The 25,195-nt window shown below is 37.9% G+C and overlaps 1 protein-coding gene across 3 annotated transcripts in view; it reads left to right on the forward strand.

Moving 5' to 3' along the window:
- The window catches only part of LOC146003239 (uncharacterized), a 121,060-nt gene that overhangs the window by 83,177 nt on the left and 12,688 nt on the right, over positions 1-25,195 (forward strand). For all 3 annotated transcript variants that reach the window (XM_083141418.1, XM_083141436.1, XM_083141427.1), the window contains 7 exons: positions 287-805; positions 1,816-2,016; positions 3,440-3,553; positions 12,027-12,188; positions 14,913-15,085; positions 19,645-19,830; positions 23,904-24,098. In XM_083141418.1, the coding sequence (XP_082997544.1) occupies positions 287-805; positions 1,816-2,016; positions 3,440-3,553; positions 12,027-12,188; positions 14,913-15,085; positions 19,645-19,830; positions 23,904-24,098 (1,550 nt within the window). The remainder of the gene's footprint in view (positions 1-286; positions 806-1,815; positions 2,017-3,439; positions 3,554-12,026; positions 12,189-14,912; positions 15,086-19,644; positions 19,831-23,903; positions 24,099-25,195) is intronic.

A 25,195-nucleotide genomic window follows, 5' to 3' on the forward strand; every position in this document is an offset into this window, starting at 1 on the left:
TTCAAGGGACATCCAATTGTCTTCTGGATGTCTGTTGGATATTCAAAGGATATCCAGTTGTCTACTGGCTGGCTGTTAGATATCCAAGGGACATCCAATGAATGTCTGTTGAATATTCAGCAGATAGCCGTTAGATATCTTTCGGACGTTTGTGTGCTGGATGGGAGATTGCATATTTGAGTAGTTTGATAATCATGGTTGTTACCGCTCTGTTTGAATAGTAAGAGGCAATTTTGACCAATCTTAAGAATACCTAAGTTTACATTTTTCCTATTGCTTTTTGCAGGATGAGTCCCCACTGGGTCGAAGCAGACACTGGCAGCCACCGCCGCCCTCGCAGAATCTCCAACGAGAGATGATCGAGGAGTACCGCCTGGATGAGGCTCAATTGGCGACTTTGCATGCCTTGTATGACTTGCCGCTAAGTTTGAAGCCTCACAGGGTCCGGCCGATGCAGAAACCGAGCGTGAAGACGGTGTCCATCATAGAGACACTGAGCGGGTTGGCGCACGAGCTGGCGGCTTCCGGGCCCCCGGCTGCCGTCTCGCCGCCCGGAGGGCCCGCTGCGAGGCGGAAGGAGACTTGCAGGCCCAAGCCGCGTCGCTCGGAACACCCGCAGCCTCCGCTCGAGAAGAGGAGGGTCGTGTCCGCGGGTTCGAAACCCGCCGATGTGGATCTGCTTGCTGGTGGAACGGGGACTCGAGGCCGCCATGATCCCGATCGATCGTACAGGGGCCGAGGACGAACACCCGATTGGATCCGGAAGATATTCGACGTGGCGAAGAGAGGGAACCTGGATAAACTGGTAAGAAATTTGTGATATATTGATATCGATAAGGAATGGAAAAACTATAATTAACTCGCAATAAGAGTTCTCTTTTATGAAGGTGTAAAGTTAAATGTAGGGCTAAAATTGTCTTGAGTTAGACTGTAGCGAAAACTTTTACAATGGTGTTTTTAAAAATATAAGGTTGCGTAAGGGACAGTGATGCTAATCTGTTTCGGTAATTTCCTTCTCAAACAAAAATTACCTTGTTTTAGATAAATTTCCTCGCTTTAATATAGAAGAGACCCGCGAAAAGAGAATAATGCATTTTTCGTAGAAACGTCAACAGATAACACATGCTACTATACTGGGAACTACATGTAATTCCAACCAGAAACAGGTGCAGGAAACGAATTGGCGCGATTGTTGCCTGTAAGACAAGAGACCAGCGTGTGTTTGAAGAAAATTTGCTGTTTTCTCTAAAACCTTTCAAGGTAGTTGAGACACACGTAGCATACAACACACAATATTTGAAAGAAAAAAAAATGTTATTAAATAGTAGTTCATAAGCGATATAATTGCTTTTAATGTGCAATAGTTAATAATGATATTTTTTAGGATTATATAAGCATAACTTCAATTGAAATGCCTAAAGGCATCCTGCGGGCAAAGCGCATAAGCCACCTGCTTTGCACGCTCAGTTTAATTTGGAGTATGTAAGTTACATAGAGTGGCTGAAGCGGTTTCCCAGTAGAACCAAATAGAGCGCGAGGTTGTGCCTAACTATTACCTAGAATGAACCAAGAGGTTCAAGAGTGTCTGAAGTGATTTCCTGGCTGAAGCAAATTGAATTGTGTCTTATCTGTTGTGACAGCACCGGCTATTCTGGGGAAAGGAACCGCACCTGTTGAAAGTTAAAAGTTGCCTCTCATAGACAACTCCGGGCACCGGCAAAAATAAGTCAGAAGAATTTGCATTGAATTTACCTCAGCAAATAATGTGGATCTAGTTTCTTTTTTAATATATTTTTTTAAATTTATTGTTTTCAGAAAAGTGCCTTGCAAGACATGGGATCCACCTTAATCAGAAACCTATCAGACCATCACGGAAACAATCTGTTGCACGTTCTTGCCTCGTATGGCCACCAGGCGGCTTTGGCGTGGCTCTGCAGCTCCTGTGGTGGCCAACTGGAGGGCGCTCTCCATGACGAGAATCGCAGCGGTTTGACTCCAGTTACCTGCGCAGTTAAGGTAATAATATTATCATGTCGTGACTTTCGAACTTTTACATTTGTGTTACATATATATTTATTTCCTTATGTTATGGTTATGCTCGGTAATACGGGCAAACACCGTTAAACTTTTCTTATTCTTCCTTTCTGTTTTTCCATCTTCCCTTTCCCGGTTAATCTAATGGCAGAAATAAGCGACATTTCAAACCACCCAACCATGAATTATGCCAAATTTCTGTTTGTCGATTTTGGTTTTTGGAACCTTTCACCCTTAATTATTAGATGTAGCGTTGCCTGCGTAAATTCAAAGAATAATAAAAGACACTTCAATAGATGAGATTTTATAAAGCATAAAACTCAGTGTTGATATTTATCATGGTATTAAAGTTATTGAGAAATTTGGTTGCACGACTCTTGAATCGCTCTCTATATTGAAAGAAAATTAAAAAGCCATTTTTCACAATTTCTTTAATAATAAAAACAGTATAGAAGACTAACTAAATATCCACATTAATAATATTATAAAAATAATGATCGTAATAAAATCTTCACACTTCCAACTTAGCCATATGGGTGACCGAGTGCATTGAGAGGTTGAATCCGCTATCTTATCACCAAAGGTACCGGGTTCGAATCCCGGCACGGCCAAGGATGTTCCTTCGTGTATGTGTCAATTGAACAAATTCATGTAATCGCCCTTCATCAGCAATCAGCCGAAAGTGGCAGAAAAGCGACGTAATATAAGAATACCAAATAGTTTCAACATTGGCCGCGGTGGCTCAGTCGGTAACGCGTCTGACTACCATGCTCAAGGTCCCGGGTTCGATCCCCGGCCGGTTCAAATCCGGAAACTTTTCTAACGATGGAAGCGGCCCCGGCGCCAACCCAGCGTCGAATAACATGGGTACCTGGGGGGTAAAGGCGGTCAGGGGCGTGATGCTGATCACATCACCCTCACTCCTGACTGGATCAAGAAAGTGTGGGGCGTTACCCCCACATCCCCTATACGCCTTCATGGCGTGGTTGCTAAGCACAGGGGAACATTTTACCTTTTTTTATAGGACCGCATTTTTGGTTATTTTACGTCGATTTCTATTTCTTTCTAGGTTAATTACGCTGATAAGGATGATTTGTGAATTGATGAAATAGACGAATGATAAATACAATAAACTGTTCTATCTAGGATTCGAACGTAGAACCTATGGCTCTGTAACACCTCTCTAACCGATCCGCCAAGGAGGCGGACTCTACATATACAGGTACAAGTGCTGTTTGAATTTCAGGAGTTCCTGCAGAGAGGATGTGTATTGCCTTAGGTGCATCATTCCTGTTCTTAGACTTTTGAAACTGTTTGTACTCATTGTGTGACCACAGTTTTTTTTAATTATTTAATTTTCCAGTGGTATATAATTTTCTATATTATCTTTATGATTGTTTTTCAGTACGGGCGGATATCGTGCATCGAGTGGCTGGTGAACAACACGAAAGCAAGAGAAAAACTGGGATCAAGGGAAGGGGAGAGGTCCTTGTTGCACAGTGCTGCCAAATACGGTCAGGTGAGTAACCACATGGCTTCTATTCGTGCCCTTTAATTCACAGGATGCTTTCTTCAATTAGGATGCCAGTGAGTTTCTTTTCTTCTCACCATAGATTTCAATATCCTTTTTTTTCTGTGTTTCTATGTCGAAGAGACTTTTCAAAAGAAGCCGGCGTTTTAGGCGTGTGCCTTCGGACCCTGCCTAGCAGCGCAGGATGCATAATTATCACGTTTTGGCCCTTACGTCCTTTATATATATTTCTGTTACCTGATTCATTAGCAGGTAGCTATAATGTAGTTAGATGTAGGCCTTCCAGAGTTAGAGAGTAAAATGTAGCCACGGCTGTCTGTAGCTGTCTGTATACATGTAAAAAAAATGGGAGGGGCGTCACTAGCTCTGCGTTATGAAAGTTTAGTGATTGTATTTTGTAGGGCTCTCTCGTAGTCGAATGGTTAGCGCTTTGCACAAACGATCCCGGGTTCAATCACCGGTGAGAGCTTCGTGAAGGTGACTTAAGCTACAGAAAAGGAAAACGTCGCCGACTCCTGTCTGGAAACAGCGAAGATAGGACTCGATCCGCTGACAATGTTTCACCCAATGAAAACAAAAACAGCCCCGCAGGCCTTGGCACCCAAACGACTGTTGCGCCACGAAGATAAGTTGCATTTTATTATGTTACGTCGCCTTTCTCCTTAACTTGGTTAATCTTGACGATGAGGATTATTGATGAAGAGTGGTGGTGATCACAGTTATTAAATCCTGCATAGCTGCGGACTGGACTCCCTTTCCCTGATGTCCCGCGTATGTGAAAGTGACACGGAGCATTAGGAAATAATCCTGTTGCTGTTCAATAAAAAGAGAAAATAATGTGTTCGTTTCATGTGAATCACCCTGTATATTTGATAATACTAGAAATCATTTTGCTGATATCAGCATATTTGGGTACTGCAATGAAGCGCTCCTTTTTGTGCTAATAAGTGCGTCTACTTCCCTGTGTACATTCTGTTTCAATTTCTACCCCCCTTTTTTTCTCTCTTTTCCCCTCGCAACGATTTACATTCGTTGTAAAAGTGGCCACCAGGCGACACCACCTGCCACCGACACTAACCAATGCTATGTAATAGATGACTGCTTCGGGTTATGGGAAAATTTTCTGTCCCATTAAAATTTTTGTCATGAAAAATGACGAGTGCCCGGCCTCAGGTATACTAGCAGCGGGGGAAACGAAAACCGACACCAGCTCACTCTGACGGTAATTACAGAAACAATTTATGCCGTCAAAAGACGCAAAAATTCCTCGTGTCACATAATGACCAGCTTTTTACGAGCGTTTCTCCTCCCGGGTTCTTGACGTTCGACTCACGTGGACAGGCCGTTCTTTCCAAAGGCATTCTCCAGACCTTTCAAAGCTTGGATTTAATAGCTATTATAGTTTGGGGTAAAAGGGGATTGAAATTCCAAATAGTCATCGTGCTCCCGAGGAGAGTAGACAGTTCACGAATGAAGGCTTATTATGAACCAGGTTCCATTTTTTTCCCCTTTCCCGGCGGAGCTGGATGTTTTCGGTTTTGAATTCTTGCTCCAAGGGACTGGCCAAAGATGAAAAATGATGCACGTTTCCTTTTGATTCAATTCGTTCTTATCGTAATCATCGTTGCCGGAGATTGAGTCGACGTTCTTTTCAGTCTGATGCACTGATTAATGTTTATAAGGTTTCCACTCTTGTTGTTAAAACGGGGTTTTTGATAAGCGTAAGAAAAGTTTTTGAAAAAAAGTGGCATTTCATAAAATCATTTTTTGGATTCTGTTTTTAGAACTGTTTTTTCGGGTTTCGTTTACAAAATCCGAAAGCGTGCACTACCTACCATAAACAGGCAATCGTTGCAGCACTCAAATATATAAGAATTCTTGTCGGTTAAGAATAAAACATGTACACGCGTTACTTCTCTATGTACCTTCGTTAGTAACACGCTACTTCTCTATACAAAGAATAATTGTGACGGCACTTTGCTACTTTTCGTTGCTTTACGTGCGTTACGTAGAAAATTCAAAGCTAGAGGAATTATTTACCAGCGCGAAACAGGTTTTGTTGCGTTATTTTAAACTTGTGCATGTAAAGTTCCGCAGGAAAAACATGCGCTACAGAGAACTTATGTGATACTTGTGTACACAGTTATTGTTTGACGAAGTAACGGTAACTGTGATTGCAACATGTTACTTTTTTCTTTTTGTAGAAACGGATCTCTGTAGAGAAGTGAGCTAAACTTCATGATTGAATCTGTGGATAAACTCGACCCTGAAGAAATTTAAATTTGGTGGATCTTGTCTCCTATTTTTTGTTTTTTCTTCACTTGACATTCGAAAATTAAGATACAATTCCCCCCGTCGCCCAGAAAAGAAAATGACATTTGTGGTCAACTTATATGACACACAGATTACTGAACTGCCTTTGTCGACTCACGACCTCGTCAAAAGAAGTTTCCGGTTTCAAGTCAACCTGGGCATGGGAGTCCTTTATGAATATCCCTTCATCTTAGCATTCATCGTCGTCGCGATTAGCTGAAAGTTGAAAAAATAACGCCAAAAGAAGGAAACATAAAAATGCATACAAAAATGAACACGTTATTAACAATAACAAAAGTGTCTGAAAACTTACGAATGTACTAAACTTCATTGTCAAAGTTAAGGATTTTCCCCTTCAGACTTGAATGTGTGCGGGGCCCTTCGAGATAAATGTTTGATGTCTGAATTCGAACCAACTACCCATCAGAATCGAGTCAAAGCTGACATTCTTTTGTTACGATACGGCACAGAGAGATGTTATTATGGATTAAAGATTGTTATCGATTTTTGAGTTTTTGAAGTCTACTTTATGAACAGATAGGATAATTGGGAACTGAGCCTATAGTTTAAAATGGGATCCAAATCACTATGTGATCCCACCAGGTTTCGAACCCAGGACTCATAGATTACAAGGCGACGACGTTACTACAACACCATCGGCGAGGACCAAGAGTGTAGCTAATCATATTTATTCACAGCATATTATAAGCGTGCAACGCTGTTCAGCGTTTATAGCAGAACACGTAGATTGTTGTAAAATCATAGGATGAGCTTCTACGTTGAACGGGAAGGTGCTAAAGTAAGTAATTTTGCCATGCAGTTAATTGATAAATCATAAATGGTATTCAAAGTGCCCTATGATTCAAACTATTAAGCAACTCGAACACTGAATAGCGTTGAGTTCAGCCCAACTACCTGCCAGCCACATTCGAAATGATCGTTCTTCCCGGGGCCTTCTTATGCAAAGGAATTCCGAGCTGCCACATGACGCAATCCAGAAACGTTTAAGTGGTATGGTAATTATTCCTGGATATTTGGTAGATTCCAGCTTGCATTCCTTCTGCGGGGGAACAGTGACCATTGGAGTACAACCACGGAAAGGGGGAGGGAGGAGGGGCGGTCTTGTGTGATGAAGCAAAGAAGCTGGAGGAGGTAAAAAAAGGGGGGAATTTAGCGGACGACAGGCTCGCGTGCCGCGCATTCTTCGCGACGTTGCCAAGTCGTTCCAAGAGGTTCGGGACATCTGACTTATTTCAAGGTCACGCTGATGGGCTTCCACTTCCAGCCATTGTTTGGATGGATGGACAGATCCTCTCGGGATGGCCGTCTTTGAAATTATGGACGGCCAAATTTTCTTTCGATTGCCTAGTAATGATAATGCATTTGCTTCTTTTGTGATTCCACCACGCATACAAGCCTATCTGTGTACATACACGCTGACGAGCCGTAAAGGTCATATTATTGTGCAGCAGTACATATTGCTTGCTCAACGATATTTGGGTATTGTATGTACTGAAGTTTATGTGAAGGTGCGTATGTTGCAGGCCCCTAGCCAGGAATTCTTTGTAGGGGGGGGGGCGAAGTCAATCCTAGAGGGGGCAAATTTTTAATATATTGTGTCGCATTAGCAGATAAAGCAGGGTACACAGACAAGGACGTATTTAGGGGGTCCAGGGGGTCCGGACCCCCCCGAAAGACGTATCAAGTATTAAAATTAAATAATGAAAAATATATTCGTTTAGCCTTTGTTGTATAATTTGCTCTGAACTTATTGGGATTATCGGGCTTTGAAGGACAGGAAGGACGTATTTAGGGGGTTCGCACCCCCCGACCCGAAAGACTTATTAAGTACGAAAATTAAATGAAAATATATTCTTTTAGCATTTGTTGTATAATTTCCTGTGAACTTATCGGAAGACAAGGATTATATTGGGATCATACGGCTTAAAAAGGACAGGAAGGACGCATTTAGGGGGGGTGTCCAGGGATCCGCCCCCCCGAAAGACTAAGTACTAAAATTAAGTAATGAAAATATTAGCATTTGTTGCATAATTGATGGTCATTAATTTCCTCTGAACTTTTTAGAAGGCAAGGATTATATTGGGATCATATGGCTTTGAATGACATTACAAAGAAGATTTATGTACACTGCTACTCAATTTGCACAAAATATTAATCAGAAACTTACTTTTCTCCAACTGCATGTAACATCATTTTTTGTTATTCCATAAATATTCAATTATTCATCTATTTGACATCAATTTCATTGCCAGGTGACTTGTTTATATGTAAATTATTCCGATCTTAACTACAGGTATGCTACGTAATGAATATGCACTGTTATATCTCTATTCTTATACAGTCTTTTTACCTATTCGTATAATAATAATATAATATTAATTTATGTATTGTAATTAGTATTAATTTGATTTAATATAATTATTTTAAATTAAACATTATTATTATTATTCCCGAGACTCTTGGTTCGGACCCCCTCCAAAACGTATTTCTAGATACGTGCCTGTACACAGAGTTACTTGCCCCCCCCCCCCCAAAGAGATAAGTAACAGAAACTGCAACAAACAAAAAAAACTTCGAGCAACATCAAATAGCAATATTTCGATAATGACCTTTCCAGATTGCCAAAGAATATAAAGTGTAACATAAATAGGCTAATAGGGGCCTTTGTTGATATTTACAGGTCGATAATGTTAATAGATGATTAATATGTACCAACAACAGCTTTGGGCCTCTCTGCAGAACTGATTAATGAAGTCCTTTATAAATCGTGCTTCATAATGTACTCTAGTTTCCAGTATGCAAGATTTTTATGCACAAAGGAATCTAACGAGAATCCAACATCACCATTGTGTTGTGTTATGCAAGAAAAATCGAATTAATTGAATAATAATGGTTACATATTATCTACACTTTGATGATTTGTGTAAAAATTTGTAATATATTTTTTTGTACTTGCTAAAACATTAAAACACGGGTACCTTAGTCCACCACGGACTCTATTTGCTTCAAATGAAAGACTCTTGCATCACTACAGACAATGTTTGCCTACTGGTTACGTTAATCATTTTGCAAAATATTGTGTGAATTGTATTATATTATAGTTGAAATACATGTTTTGACACCTGACAAACAAATATGAATTTCTTGATTGATCAATGACTTCTTGTATATTGTATATTGTATATTAAGTTTTATAGAAATGAATTGTTTTAATAGGGCACAAATAATTTTACGGGGGTGCCATGGCATTCTCTTTAACATTTTTTTTTTCAGATAGATTGTTTGGCTCGCAGGGTGGACTCCCGCTGGCCCATAGCTATAGCTCTGAACTTGGACTATAAGAATAGCAGAGATTGAGAGCGAAGCGAGCAAGAAAATTTAACGAAATGTATTTTTATTTGTATAAAATTTGAAATCGAGGGGAAAAATTGCCCCTCTGTGCCCGTTTCAAGTGCCCTTGGCAATCTGGAAGAAAAATGCAAGGAACACATATAAACTAATTCCGTCATGAGTACCCAATTGTCCTGCTATTCTTAGATTCTCTTAGTCTTGTTTTTTTACTTCAGTGTTTGCTTCCCCTAGAACGGACTTCCATCCAAGGTCGAGGGGGGGACAATGTCCCCTGCCCCCCTGTGGTTGCGGCACTGTTTATGAGTGTCTCCATCAATTTCACGTCATCACTCATTGTTGCGATTAGCTAGAAGTGGCAGTAAAGCAATGCTATGTAACAAAAATCAAATATCCACTCCCTCTTTCTGCCACATGAATCACTATTATCAAAAGGTAGACTTGGGAAACAAAAATTTAAGCATTTCTAAGTTCATAGCAACACATCCAAGAAATACATCCAAATACCTTAGGCACCTTTAATACAAGACTACTCAAACTGTCACAACTGTTCTAGATACTGAAAATTGCAAAATTATTTCCCGAAGTCTGAATCTGGATGGGAATTTTTCCTCCCAATCCTGATACGACATTATACAGAATCCCATACACCCTAATAAATAACAAAATCAATAAGTGTCTTTGTTATGTTGCTAGAGTAACACATTATATAATTGTAAAGATTAGTGAGAATTCCAGGTAGGAATGTGTTCTGTATTTTTCACAGGGATGGGGGGCAAAGCATGCTCTCAGGGGGTGGCAACTGCCCTCTCTAGCTACGGGTCTGGTATGTTGATATGGATGTTGGAAGACCAAGAGAAACATTTGTGTTTTGAACGGATCTACTAAAAACGCCGAATGAGGAATGGAATTGTGCAAAACGACGAAGACAGAGGCGGAACATCCACAACAAATCATTCATGCACGCACACATATAAGACAATTCTGAACAATTGGATGAATTCGTTTAGGGTTACAAATTCACACTCGCCAGTTTCCTTGTTTTAATTATTTCGTTAGCGCTCCTTACGCCTCATGTAATAATAAATTGTATTATTAAAGATATTAAGTATAATAAGAATAATTAAATAACATTCTATTATTAATAATAATAATGTGCATAACTTATTATTAGTACATAAAATACGTAGAGATATGTATAACAGCCTGCACGTATTATCAAACTTAATTTCTAGTTAAGACTGCATAATTTGTATTACAAAAATGCCAAAATAAAGAGAAAAATGCAACATTTTTCAAATAACAAAGGTGTTGTTACTTCCAAATAATGAAAAACAAAGTTCATGGTCATTATTTTTATGCAAACACTTATCAATAAAAGTAAACAATTATCAGAATATCAGATAATCATTCAATAAGTGACCTTCATATTATACAGGAAATGGCATACAAGTATTTTGCTTATGTCATTTTGCGTTACCTATCACCATTTTTAGGGACTGTATCCAGTATCATCAAATATCATCACTTGACTGTTTATTTTTGATGGTATTCATGGTGATAGGTAATCTTGCTAATTTGTATTCTGATTGTTTGATCACTCATCATCAATTTGTATAACTTTTAACACCAAACCGACTGTATCAGGAACGACCGATTCTTTGATACACACATCGAATACGAATTCAAGTGAGTTTCTAGTCCCGAAGAATCTGTCAGCCCTGCTGGTATATAGAACTCTGGTAAGACATTTGCTAACCTATGATTGTGTGTGTGTAAAAGGTTGCTTGTCAAAGTGTAAGTGTACTTTATGCTCAGATAGGCTGATTGGGACAGAACCTACAGTTTAAAATGGAATCTGTACCACTGTGCAGTGTACCTCCAGCAGGTGTCGAACCTGGGAAACCTTGACTACAAGACAACAGTGTTACCATTATACCACCGAGAATCCCCTGTGGATGTATGTGTATAAATATATTTTTTCAAATGAACGGAAACTCTTGAAGAGAACCAAATATCTCATCTTGTTTTGTAGTTGACCATATAGCAAGGACAGAATTTATATAGTTTATTGTTATTATTAAATTTTTATATCATTCCATTTTCCAGGATAGTTTTAAAAATTTACAGTCACTCATATGTATACTAATTATTGGTATAAACATTGCCTATAATGTTCTACATGTGTACATACATATAGCTGTTCCAGTGTTCTAAAGCTAACCTCTGTGGTCGAGTGATTAGGACAGCATGCTACAATGCTAGGGGTCCCGGGTTTGAATACGGGCTGGGCATAGGTGTTGTTTGTGAGTATCCCTTCATCATATCATCCTCCATCTCCATCTTTCTGATTAGCCAAAAGTGGCAGAAAAGTAATGCAAAATAAATTAAATCAATCAAACCAATGAATTCAGTGGTTGATTCCCAATCTTGCCACTGATGGCCCAGGGTTCAAGTTCCGGTATGGCCGTGGGCGTTCTTTTGTGTACCCTCTGTAAATTTAATCATCATTCTTCATCGTCATGATTAACTTAAACAGGTAGAAAAGCAACCATTTTTTAAAAAAAAAATGTTATAATAATGTTGCTAAACACGTAGCATTGACTTGCTCCAAAGATGATTGCTTTATTTCAGATATGACTGTAGTATTGAAAATCTATAGCACCATAATGTAAATGTTGTCCGTAAATACTTGGCTATTGTCCATTCCAAAAATATTTGTTGCACATTCTTATGCTGTACCCTATTACATTACTGAACTTGTATAATTATATTGCAGGAGCAGCTTCTTTTGTGGTTACTGCAATATATGAAAAAGGAGAATATTCCAGTAGACCATAGAGATCATAGTGGAAATACACCTCTTCATTTGGCAGCAAGAGCAGGAAAGTTGTCAGCATGTTGCCTGTTGCTGTCACACGGAGCCAGTATTACACTCAAGGTTTGCCAAAGTTATATTTATGTATTATCGCTGTGGCTCAGTCGGTAACACGTCTGACTACCATGCTAAAGGTCCCGGGTTCGTTCCCCGGCCGGTTCAAATCCGGGAACTTTTCTAACGATGGAAGCGGCCCCGGCGCCCACCCAGCGTCGAATAACATGGGTACCTGGGGGAAACCCTGGGGGGTAAAGGCGGTCAGGGGCGTGATGCTGATCACATCACCCCCACTCACAACCGGATCAAGAAAGTGTGGGGCGTTACCCCCACACACCCTATATGTCTTCATGGCATGGTTGCTAAGCACAGGGGAGCACTTTACCTTTTTTTTTATATTTATGTATTATTTTTAAAATATAACCATGCTTTTTATATGTCTAGGTGTAATTGTACGTGATAGCATGAAAAGGCACTATAAAGCAGAATGAATAAATATTACCAGAGTAAATTGTTCATCCATCTTCATGTTAATTTACTTTGTTTGAAACAAGAGGCCAAGGGAGCAGTTGACAACCACTGCACTTGCATGAGTACAATTCATTCATTATAAACAGTGGCGGCGATGGGGTTCCAAAACTGGGGGGGGGGGGGGGGCAAGGACAGTTTACTTCCCTTTGTAGATAAGGTTTAGCATAGTGTGAGGGGCAAAAAGTGGGGGGAGGGCTCCCCCTCTATTTGCTGCCACTGTTAAAAAACATGTTGGATATAAGAGAGAAATTAATGAAAATATCAATGGGCAATTTGCCTCGTACTTTTTATGCACCCACAATACAAAGATCTGCCTCTAATTACTGTACCATGTTCTACAATGTTTGCATCTGTTAGTCAGTATTTTTAAATATAATATTCTGTAGATGTATCTTGTCTTCTTTTAAACTTTCTGGAACAGTAAACTTTCTGTGCTACTACAGTAGTTAATTTGAAAGCAATACATTCTGACCACCTATCACAGGGAAAATAATTTTAAGATGATATAAAATATTTTAAAAATTATAAAGTAAAAATAATTAATTTTGAAATGTCAGTCTTCTAAGAAAATCACAGAATTATAAATATTCTTGAGCCATCTTCATCATCCAGAATTAATAAATTAAGCAAGTGATCATTCAATTTATGAGTGTAAATTTGCGTGTGTATGCAAGGAAGAAAATAAAAGTTAGTGATTGTTCTTTTAAGCTTCTATTGACCTACTGAAATTTTTAACTTCACGATTTTTTTTGGTTATGTCTTGTTTGATTTTTATGAAAATATTTTTTAAAAGTATTACCAACTTTTCTAGCAACATTCATCATAAGGCTTATAAGTAAGGAATTTATGTAGTAAAATTAGTATTTAGTAATTAATCATATGCTAATTGAGGAGTCAAATGACAAATATCATGTAATAGTGTGTAAAAGTAATTTTCTACAGTTATTGATAGTTGTAATATCTCTTATAACTAGAGCCTGGAAGTTTGGCAAAATGCCTCTTTTTATTTACTGCATATATTGATAAAATTTTTCCGGATATACGTTTTTTATGTTGTTTCGAATGTTTTAGAAGCCTTTTCATTTTGCCTATTTTGCCTATTTGGGACCCCACTGCCTATTTTTAATTATAATGCCTTTTTCTGCCTTTTTCAATGAAATTTGACCATTTTTTTTAAAAAAAAATGTTGGCATTTATTTTTCTTCCGTTTATTACGTGAATAATTTTCGCCTTATTTAAGTAATATTGAACTCACGCATGTTTCAACATTGCTGAAGGAGAAAAGTGTGAGAGAAAAGTATTTCCAGCTGAGTTAGGATATTGCCTTTCGGTTAACATTTCCTTGTGCATAATTGACTGCTGAAGTGGAGAGGTTGATTTCGAACACAAAGAAGATATTTCTGAAATCTCCCTCTCGAACCCGGAAATTTCAGGAAGTTACGCCTGAGCTTAGTTTTCCTCCGCAACCAGTCTTGACAAGATGGGGAACCTGGATATCAGCAGCTATATATTATGCTAACAACCTTGAAAAAATCAGTGAGGTGATCGATGCTCATCCAGAAAATGAAGCGGCTTCAATTCGTGAAGTGAAAAACTCCTGAACTGTCGTTTATTTTTGCACATTATGGTGCATTGCCAGAGACAATTACAAAGCTAGAAAAAAGAGGTGAGACTCTTGTAGCATCCATGAAAATCTTCGAGGAATCTATGCAGCAGATGATGGAAGTGCCAGGAGAAAAGGGGTCAGCTGTTGCGGAAAAGTGCAAACGGGTAGTGAGTGCAAATAAGGACTTGAAACAATTGAAAACAATTTGTTATATTCTAAAAGATGAAAATGCTGTTACCAAAATGAGTCCAGCTACATTAGCTTGTTCTATGTATGCTCCAATAACTTCTGTCTAAGTAGGAAGGTCATTTTCTATTATGAAAAACATTCTCTCTGACAGACGACTATCAATGAATGTTGAGAACTTAAAAAAACACCTTGCAGTTATGTGCAATCAAGACGGAGAAAATTGAAATGCTCTTCCCAATGTAGATTTTAACATGTTGCCAGATATTATATATAAAAGTAAGCGACTTCCAAATGTGCCATTTTTTCGGTTTATTTTGCCTTTTTTTTCTCATTTTTAGTGCCTATTTTCCACATTATAAATGCCTTTTTGCCTGCCTATTTTAACGAAAATAAATGCCTGAACTTCCGGGCTCTACTTATAACCATATAAAGAGAATAGTGTAATTTTTTTTTTTCCATTTCAGAATGACATAGGGTACAAAGCGTATGATTTTGCAAACATGTGTGGTCATGTGGCATGTGCTCAATATCTTCTTCTCTATGAAGCAGCCTTGGGAATTGCCTCTGATTACACACATGTAGAGACTGATTCTGAAATTCTAAGAACAGAGAATTCTGAACTCAAAGGCTATTTCAGGTAAGATATTTATTAGTAATTCTGATGTTGGACAGAGAGCTTTAAAACATAAAAATATTTATATGCACACACACTTCCATAGTACATGTGTATGACATGTGTAATTATTTCATCTACAAACAATTCATGTAACTTTTGAAAAAAAAAATGTTACATGTTTGCAATGATTTTGCTTTATTGTCCCCATTTTGATAGTGGTATACATGGATCAGATTAAAACAGTTGTTAAACTTGAAATCAATGGGGTTTGGGATGCCCTTGCAACAGATGGGAGGGAGAGGGATGTAGGTGCCCCAATTGTTCTATATCTGCTCCAGAAATTTTGAATAATCCCAAGAATTCAGCATATAGTTTCGCTTAAGAAACAGATGTGGGTCAACAATGCCACAATTTGAACTGGAAATTCTTTGAAGTGAGCACTGGATTGTTTATTGTCAATGAACATAAAAGTTACATCAACAATCAGAGTTAGCTGTATTGTACTAGTCTGGGAACCACATAAACTTCACAACTCAGCAATTTTTGTTATTATTTAATATGTAGGTATGTGTGTGAGTGGTTTCCCCAGAGGCGTGCATGTACCGCAGGTAACAGCAAAATGTGAAGAATTAAAAAGTTGTTTCAATAAAATAACAACATTGTTAAATCAATAAAGTAACAACATTGTTAAATACGTTAACCAATCGTGTTGCCGGCCCTTGCATGAGTGGTAGTTCTTTCTAGGAGTGTTTGTGGCTAAATCACTGAGTGGATTGCAATAAAAGAATGAAATGAACAGAAATCTAGATCGAAGGCATGTTTTTTTTTTGTTGTTTTTTTTTGGGGGGGGGGGGATTGTAAATGATAATTGCCATACTGATGGCTGATAACACTTTGAAAAAAGTCACGCCATGCCACTGGGGTTCCCATAACACATCATAAGAGGGACATACTTATTCAGCCAGAGAGGTCCAAACTACTTGGCATGTGGTGAATTTAGGGTTACCAGACGTCTGGTTTTTCCCGGACATGTGCTACATTTTAGCCTTATGTCCGGCATCCATGAGGAATTTGAAAAATATTATAAATGTCCTACATTTTTGAGCATCGCATAATATTAATTAGGAAAGTACGTAACAGAAAAAAATGATGCAAGTTACTAGCCTATGGACTGCACTTCCAAACTCAATAGTGAAATTTATTTTGATTCCGTCATTGCACAAAAAGAAAAAAGTTTGTCCTGCTATTAAACAAATGGGGAAACAGAAGCAATTAATGAACAAAGTTTTGGGACCACTTTCTGATAACGTTGCTGTTCAATGTCTGAGCAGAATGTCTTGCCTTAGGGTTTATACTGATGGAACAAGGTGTTGCCCATTCTTATTCAATATAATTTGATTGTAAAGCAGGGGTATAGAGAACAAAGTTATTCAGGGTGTCTGCCAGTCAAGAAAGTCATGGTAGTCAAGAAAAAGTAAAGAAATCAACAAGAAGTCAATAAAAAGGCAATAAATGATTCTTGTGGTCAATATTTTTTGCTATCAAAATAACTGATTGTTGATTTAGTTTATTTTACTTCACTTTTTTCTGTCCGTTTGGCTAATCGTGAAGATGAGGATGAATGGTGGTAAGATAAGATGGATGAAGGGAAAGTCACAAACTAATAGGGACAACCGACACAAGCCCCACATAAGATTATACTGGCTGTGAGTCCAGATGCCAAAGTCTCACTTGTCTGCCAAACACAGTTCAGGATGCATTAATACGAGAAAGCAGATCTAATTCTCTTCTTAAATTCAGCTTCCGTTCTTATCTTAACTGGCCCTTTGGTAGGGGTTTTCATTAAATAAATATTTATTTTCTTAATTACTATTTTCCAAGTTTACCTAAGCAGGGTTCGAATAAATAAACGTTAAGAATAACTGAAAAAAGGTCTAGAAAAGTCCAGAAAAAGTCAAGAATTCTGGATGTGTTATTTTGGTAGACACCCTGTTTTTGAACTAAAAACTACCTAAGATGAAACTTCTGGAACCATTTTAAATTACGGTAATTGCTGAATATTTGTTTGCCTTTACAGGTCATAATTCAAATGTTGAGAGAGTACTTTCATTACCATCAGCACAACATTGATTGATTTATTTTCTTTTACTTCTCGTTTTGGCCTCTTGGCTAACTTGCGAAGATGGGGATGAGTAATGAAATGATGAAATTGATGAATGGACATTCACAAACAACCAAGCCTGAGGGGAATTCGAACCCAGGACCCCTAGTATTGCAGCGCGATGAGCTAACCACTCGGCCACAGGGTTCAGCATCATCATCAGCACAACAGACTCACGAGAGAAATTATTTTTTCATAAAGTCTGTAAAATGTTTGGTACTGATCCATATAATTTCAGTGTGTTTGACTGTCCACTCTAACATAAATATAGTTTGACTAAACCTGAAATTTTGATAAAAATTGTCTTCTCTGAAAACTATCACTTAAATCATGTAGTAAGAGGTGCATTAATTAGTATGATTGCAAGTTTTGAAATTTTGAATTTAAAAATTTATTAAGAATTCATTTTTTTAAAACTGAAAAGTGTCATTTTTCAACTACTTTCTAACGTGTTCTATAGAAATATGTATTATTTATTGAGAATGTTTTGTGTCCTGCATTTTGGGAAAACATGTCCTACATTTCCCTTACATCGATCTGGTAACCCTAGGTGCGTTCCATCCAAAATGTCACATGAACTTACTTGCTCACAGATGGCCATCATGCGAGAGGTGCTCCTGAAATTTGTCTTTTTAGTTTGTGCAGTAATTTTCATTAAGAAATATTTTATTGTGGAAATATTCTAATTAACTGTAGTTTTCCATGCAACATGCCAATGAAAATCAGCACTTACCAAATTAATTTAATGATGTTGCCCTGAGGAAACCACAAGATACGAGGTGCATGCCAAAAAAATAGGGCCGATAATTTTTTACGCAGGGTTTGGCAACACTGGTGAAGTTGAGCATGTGCAGGAGCATGCCCTAGTATTCTGTGCTTGCAACAGAGATAGAATCGTCAGAGTGGGGTTGCGTACGTGCGAGTAGCAGTAAGGTGAAATGGCTGCCGTAATACAAAATCCTGCCAAATGTGAAGTGAGATCTGTCATACGATTTCTGAACGCCAAAGGACAGAATGCAGCTGACATCCATCGGGAATTATGTGCCATTTATGGACCGACAGTGATAAGTGAAGGGAAGGTCAGGCAATGGTGCAGAGAGTTTCGGGAAGGGCGTTCAAATGTCCATGACGATGAGCGTAGTGGAAGGCGTAGTGTTCAGACGGACGATCTAGTGGAACGCGTTAACGAGAAAGTGCATTCCAATCGCCGGTTCACAATATCTGAACTTGCCAAAGAGTCTCCAGAAGTGTCTGTGAAAACAGTGCATCGAATTGTGACTGACAACCTGGGGTATCACAAACTGTGTGCGAGGTGGGTACCAAAAATGCTGACAGACGCTCACAAAGAGCAAAGAAGGACAGCTGCACGTGATTTTTTTGCCTGCTGGGTGGAGGTTGGAGATGACATCTTTTTGCACATAGTGATGGGGGATGAAACGTGGATATCGTACACCACTGGGGAGTCAAAGCAGCACTCAATGCAATGTCGGCACTCTGGTTCTCCTAAAGCGAAGACATTCAAACAAACACCATCAGTTCACAAAATCATAGCAACCGTGTTTTGGGACCAAAAGGGTGTAATTTTTGTGGAATTTTTGGAACCAGGACGAACAATTACAGCAGAGGTGTATTGCGAAACACTGAATAATCTGCGACGTGCCATCCAAAGTACAAATGAATCAAGTAAGGATGGTTTTATTTAATTTTGTTTTAAGTGTTTTTATTGTCCTAAAACAAAGTTAACTGCCTTTGTCAAACCAATATTGAAAATAACCTTTTTTCTAATCTTTATGTATGAACTTCATGAATTCTGTTTTGTACACTTTTAATGTGAGAATGACAAAATAAGAAACCTTGCAGTAGTGTAAATTTCCTAAAGTTGTGGCATTAAATTCATGCACATAACTAAAAATAATAAATACATGAAATATTGTTGAGTTTTTCGTGATAAAAAACTATTAATTTCACAGTAGTCGGGTATTGCACCAATGATGATGAAAGGATGAAACAACTTGCCTCATGTACATGTATTTTGTACTGAAATGTACTCACTTATCTGTAAAACTGTTTTTTAAGAAGTTCTATAAATTTCAGCGACAACGTCTTTCTTTCCCTGAAACATGAAAAAACACTTGAAAATATTGTGAATAAATAGTTATAAATATAACTATTATATAGTTATGGAGATGAATGGGATAAAATCATCCTTGGCTGATATTAAATTGCACCTTTGTGTCCAGGATACTTGGCTGTAGCATTGCCCCCATTGATTCATATCATGGTTTTTCTCCATGTCAGTATTATTTTTGTTTATCAACCTTGCCTACAGGACCACTATCAAATATGCTATTATTGTATCTTTGCTTGTAAGCTGTATATTTTATGTGTACTTAGGTATGTGTTTAATGTACTTGTACAGGGATGTCCTATCTGTTGGAAAAAGATTTGCCAAAGAAAGAGATGAAATGTGTCGAGAACTTGGAAGGTTTCATGAAGAAATTATTGAACTACATGACAAGATGATCATGGAAATGCAGGTGCTGTACAAAGAAAATACAATGCTCAGGGAAAAACTTAATGGTGGAAGGAAAGGCAGCCAGCAGGAGTGAGTTTTATGCTAATATATACTGTTTGACTATTATTTTTGTAAGTAAATTTATTGTTGCATGTTGTGTAAACCAATGCTAACCGATCGTCTTCCTATATTACAGATCCTACACATATTTCTTAGAGTGCAAAAAGTAAAGAAGAAACTTCAATACCTCACAAAGAAATGGAATAAATACAGCTGTATTTTCCCTAATATACTGGCTGTTTGTTCCATCTGCTTGTGGGGCATTTGACGAAAAGTGGCCCTACTCCATGTAAATATTAAAGTGAATTAATATGGAAATTTTTATTGCTTTTAATTCCATTAAAGTTTCGATGTTTGTGAATGCATATAATTTACACATTTCACCAATAAAAGTTACTGGCATCTGTAGTATATGTTTCACAAGACAAATAAAGTCAAAATTTGCTACATTTATAATTCATCACACATGAAATGTACTTTTGTTAATGCTTTTCACACATTCAGCCTATGCCTTCACACTCATGCTATTTTCATTTGCTAGCAGATACCACAAAGTACCTCACAATTCTGAAATCAGTTCATTTTTAATATTTTAATCCAATCTCATGACTAGAACTTCAAATTTTGTGTGTAAAATGTCACACACCACGCCATCTTTAATAGAGGCCGGAGCCTTCAATTTGGAAACCGTGTAAACCTTGACATCAGCCAGCCGATGTTTCTCGGAAGAAACATTAGAGAATGAACATCCAAAAGTAGAAAAAAAGTAATTATTTTATGTAGCCTATTCATCCCGTAATAACTTCATTCGCTCAAATTGTATTCGTTACTGTATTGAACGTTATTTTTCCTAAGTAAAGCAATATGTTATCAAGTTGTTAAAAATATACATTACATGTTTTGAGCAGCATATCAGCATTTCACGGAGCATTCCGTACGTTTCACATGTGGTGAATCATTGAATATAATAAATATCCCATATTGATGTCATTAATATTTTTAATTATCATGTGCAAAATAAATTAGTGACATCAAAGAGCTATAACCATGACACAGAGGCTTATAAAATGTTTACGCAAAAAGCAAATTCCACGCTGACGCTGAGAAAAGTTGTGTGCATGAGGCACCACACACTAAGCTTTTACTTGTATTAAGTGCAAGGATTAAACTACAACACTCAAACAAGAATTCGGGGAAACAATACAAACTCAAACAAACCTCTAAGAGCATAAAATTAAAATTGCCTAACCTAACAAAAACTGTAGAACACAAAATCACTAATTCCTTCACTGTGACGTATCTCCGCAAGAGAAAAACAACGGAAATGTATCCCCTTTCTAATTTCTAAACCATGCAAAATTATCCACTTTCTTGCAGGGACTAGATAGTCACCAGCATTCAGCATTATTTTAGCCTTGTACATACATGGGCTATATGCAAACAAAACAAATATTTGTACATATGAACATCATAAGTACAATGTACTGTCTGTTGAACAAAATCTTGGCAATTATGTCATAGACTGCTAAAATGAAGACGTTGTACAGAAATATGTAGGCTACATAAGATTTAAAAGATTTATTTAAACTCTGAATATAACATTTGTTCATGCTGGTTTATCACATCCACAACTACTTTGTACGTCTTACTTTTAGAACCTTAAGTCCAGTGTGTTAGATCTTCCATCATTTAAATATTTAGTTGTTAATTCGAATGTCATTCCGAAATGCTAGCAAATAAAATAAGGGCAAGCTACACATTATTGGAAAGTTCCATACTTGATACTGCATATGAAATGCAAAGTTGGCATTGTATTTTCTGCTTATTTCAAGTTATTTAACGGCAAATTTATATTTCAATTGTTAATGTATGTTTTCCACTTACATCATAATGTCTATCTTGTCTCCAGATTTGGAAAAAGGAAAAAAATTTACACAGATTCCCATGTTTCTTTAAGAGTCAACATCAATTTTGCTATTTGCGCCCATGCTATGTAACTGGATGTTTAGGCCGGCGAGACAGCGTTGCCACATTTCAGGATTCTGGCCTTTATAAAGCAGGCCGTGCACACACGCAATGTTGGAATGCCCCATGTATAGGAATAAACTACAGAAATCACTCAAAGGGACAAATTACTTTAGGTCATTACACTATAGTGAGTAACCCGTAATTTTAAATCATATGGCAGGGTGAGATCCATGTGGGATGACAGGAATATGGAATCATCCCCTAATTTTTCTGCAGGCTTAGTGAAGAATGAGGCTGTTTGTGAATAGAAAAAAAACTCCACTAAAGTGTAACTATTTAAAAAAGAAGGAAGGTATGACTGATAAGTGTCAAGTTAAGTCACACCTACGTAGAATAGTTTGCCAGATTTTCCTTCTTACAGTAATATTACTACAAAAGGTTGTTAGAGGGTGTGGACGTCACATTACTTACAAACTTCAGTACAGCTGTAGATGCATATGATATTTATTATCTTCAAACCACTCAGCCTTGTTTGATACCATGCTATAGGGAATTGTCACAACCTCACCTCACATAGTGCAGTAGTTGGCACTGTTGCTTTTGGTATAAGCAGTCTGAGGTTTGATCCTCGACATGAATCCCAGAATTTTAACCTTTACCCTGCACGAGGAAAATTAGGGAACTGCTTGAAAAGATGTAGCATACTTAAGTGCGGAAAGCTTGATAGGCATGGCAATGCAACAGGATACACTAATCATGCATCATCCTATGAAAAGCCTTTTTCATTCCATGGTGCTCAAGAGGCTGTTACACCATCAGTGCTTGAAGTGGAAATCCCTAGCTGGGATGGATGAACATGGGAACAATGGAGTAGGTGGAGTGGTACCTGTGGAATTGACCACTGTGCACCATGGAGTTTGGTTTAGGTTGTACAGAACTAGAAAGCAGCACAAAATATCTCAATTACTTGCCCAGTAAAGAATCTTGGGATATCCACACAGATGACAACACCATCTCTATAACTCCAAAATTGTGGTAGTAATAAATAACATATTTCAGTCTAATACAAGGGCTATTTTTTTTTCAACCTCCGATAGGGCATGAAATCAAAACCACAATGAATAGCAAAATGGATTTATTGACAAAAGTTATGTACACAGATAATCTACTTTTCAACGTAATCACCAAGAAGATGCACCAGCTTTCCAATACCCTCTGCAAAAAAAGGTGCCGCCTGTCTGTTGAGCCAGGTCTGCACGGTATTCCGAAGCTCCTCATTCATGTGGAAGCGCCATCCTCCCAACCACTTCTTCATCACCGGGAAAAGGTGGAAGTCACTCCGTGCCAGTTCAGGGATGTAGGAATGGTGATTGAACACTTCCCAGTGGAATCGTTGAAGAAGGTCTTGGGTTGACGCAGCAACATGTGATCGGGCATTGTCATGAGGCAAGACGTAGCCTGAAGACAGCGTGCCTCTGCGTTTGTTCTGGATGGCTCTGCGTAGTCTGTGCAATGTCTCACAGTATGCAGCCGCATTGATTGTGGTCTCCAGCTCCATAAAGTCTACCAGTAACACACCTTGCACTTGGTGGGAAAGTCGATTGTAGCAGACATCTCTACGTGCCCGACGCTCAGCTTCAACTGAAGCGTTGGGCTTGGAAGTGGTGGTGGTAGTGGCAAGGAGGATGCCAATCACGCTGCATGATGCCCCGCTTCCTAGTGCTTCATGGGCCACCTGATGGCGCCATCGGAGGTTGAAAGAAAAATAGTCCTCGTACAGTACTACTGAAGGAATTGTGCATTTAACATTTTTTATTAAAAAAATACAATTCCGTCATTAAAGATTTTGAATTTCAGAGAAATTATGATTGCATTTGGAAATGAAGTGTATGGGAGCTGTAATCTATTTCCCATGTTGACACATTGATAATAGTATGCATGGTTGGTAAAATACTGATAATAGCATAATTCTTTGTCCAATTTTAATGCATTTATTTCACCCTTGCAAACATTTAAATTGTAATATGTTGTAAAAATCAGGAAGAAATGGGAACACATCTAAAAAGCAACAATTATGTTTGCAGTCTATAAATAAATCCCATTTTATAGGAAAAATAATATTGTTTCCTTTGCAGGCATGGCATAGACGAGACTATAGAATTATGCAATAATCTGCATGATAGCTGGCAGTCTCAGTACAGAAGCTGGTTTTCAAGCAACCTGGCTGACATGGAACACAAACTCCTTGTTTCAGAGGAAGGTTGGAAACGACTCCGCAACAACACCAACAAGAATCATTTCAGTTCAAAGCAACCTCTGGAAATCCTTCAGTAAGTGCATATTGCAAAACACTAATCTCTATGACAGTGTCAAAACTTCATATATCCACATATATAGGATTATTCAAAAAGAAGAAGCAGATTACAAATCTTAATTGTGGACACACGGTAAAAGACACAAACATGTGCTATGCGTCACCGGAGAGAATAAGAATCAAAGTTTTAATAACCCACGTAGAATTTTCATTGTATCCCATACAGCAGAAGTATAGGTGGTGAAAGCAATATGGTGAACCCCCAGAGAATTCCTTCGACATTTCGGGATGCTGAATTGTAAGAGTTGGGCACCATGACTTTATGTGTCGTTGATGGTTGCCTAGGTCCCTCACAATTTTCATCTCTAGGGGTACATAAAAGACACTGTTTACATCCCACTTCTACCTTGCAGCTTTTGAGTCTGTAACTCTAGACCATTTGAAGCACGTGTGGAAAGAAATGCATTATTGTTTCGACTTTTGTCGCATAGCACATGTTTGTATCTTTCACCATGTATTCACAATAAAGGTTTGTAATCTGCTTCTTCTTTTTGAATAACCATGTCCATACACACATAAAAAAGAATATATTAAATTTTTGGATTTCATATTTCTAAATCAGTTGTGTGTTGTAGGTCTTTCATTGAAGATGCAAAACAGGTCTTCCCATATTTACACAATCATTGATATCTTGTCATTGGATTGTATGGATGCACAGCCATGGACATAAGTACCTGGTAAATCAGAGTTCTGAACTAAAAGAAAATGTAAAAGTGAACTGGAAATTTGAATCAATGTAACCTTCACAGAGAGGTAGGCTATATCCAGTGATAAAGATGTTTTACTATTTTTCATACTTCATTGAATATTTATTGTAGAATGCAGATAATGTAACAGAGGACGTACTTAAGATAGCAGGTGAAAAAGAATATTCAGAAAATAATCTCTTCTGATGGAATATACATTTTTATTATTAATCCCCATAATATAAAAGCACAGACAGCACACATAAAACACCTTGCAGTTGCTGAGATGCAGGATGAATGGATATCTTTGTGGATATGGTTCAGGATAAGCTGTAGTTTCACTTACCTGTTTCTTGTTCTCACTAGC

Source organism: Lepisma saccharinum, chromosome 1, assembly GCF_977018435.1.
Source record: "Lepisma saccharinum chromosome 1, izLepSacc3.1, whole genome shotgun sequence".
Taxonomy (NCBI): domain Eukaryota; kingdom Metazoa; phylum Arthropoda; class Insecta; order Zygentoma; family Lepismatidae; genus Lepisma; species Lepisma saccharinum.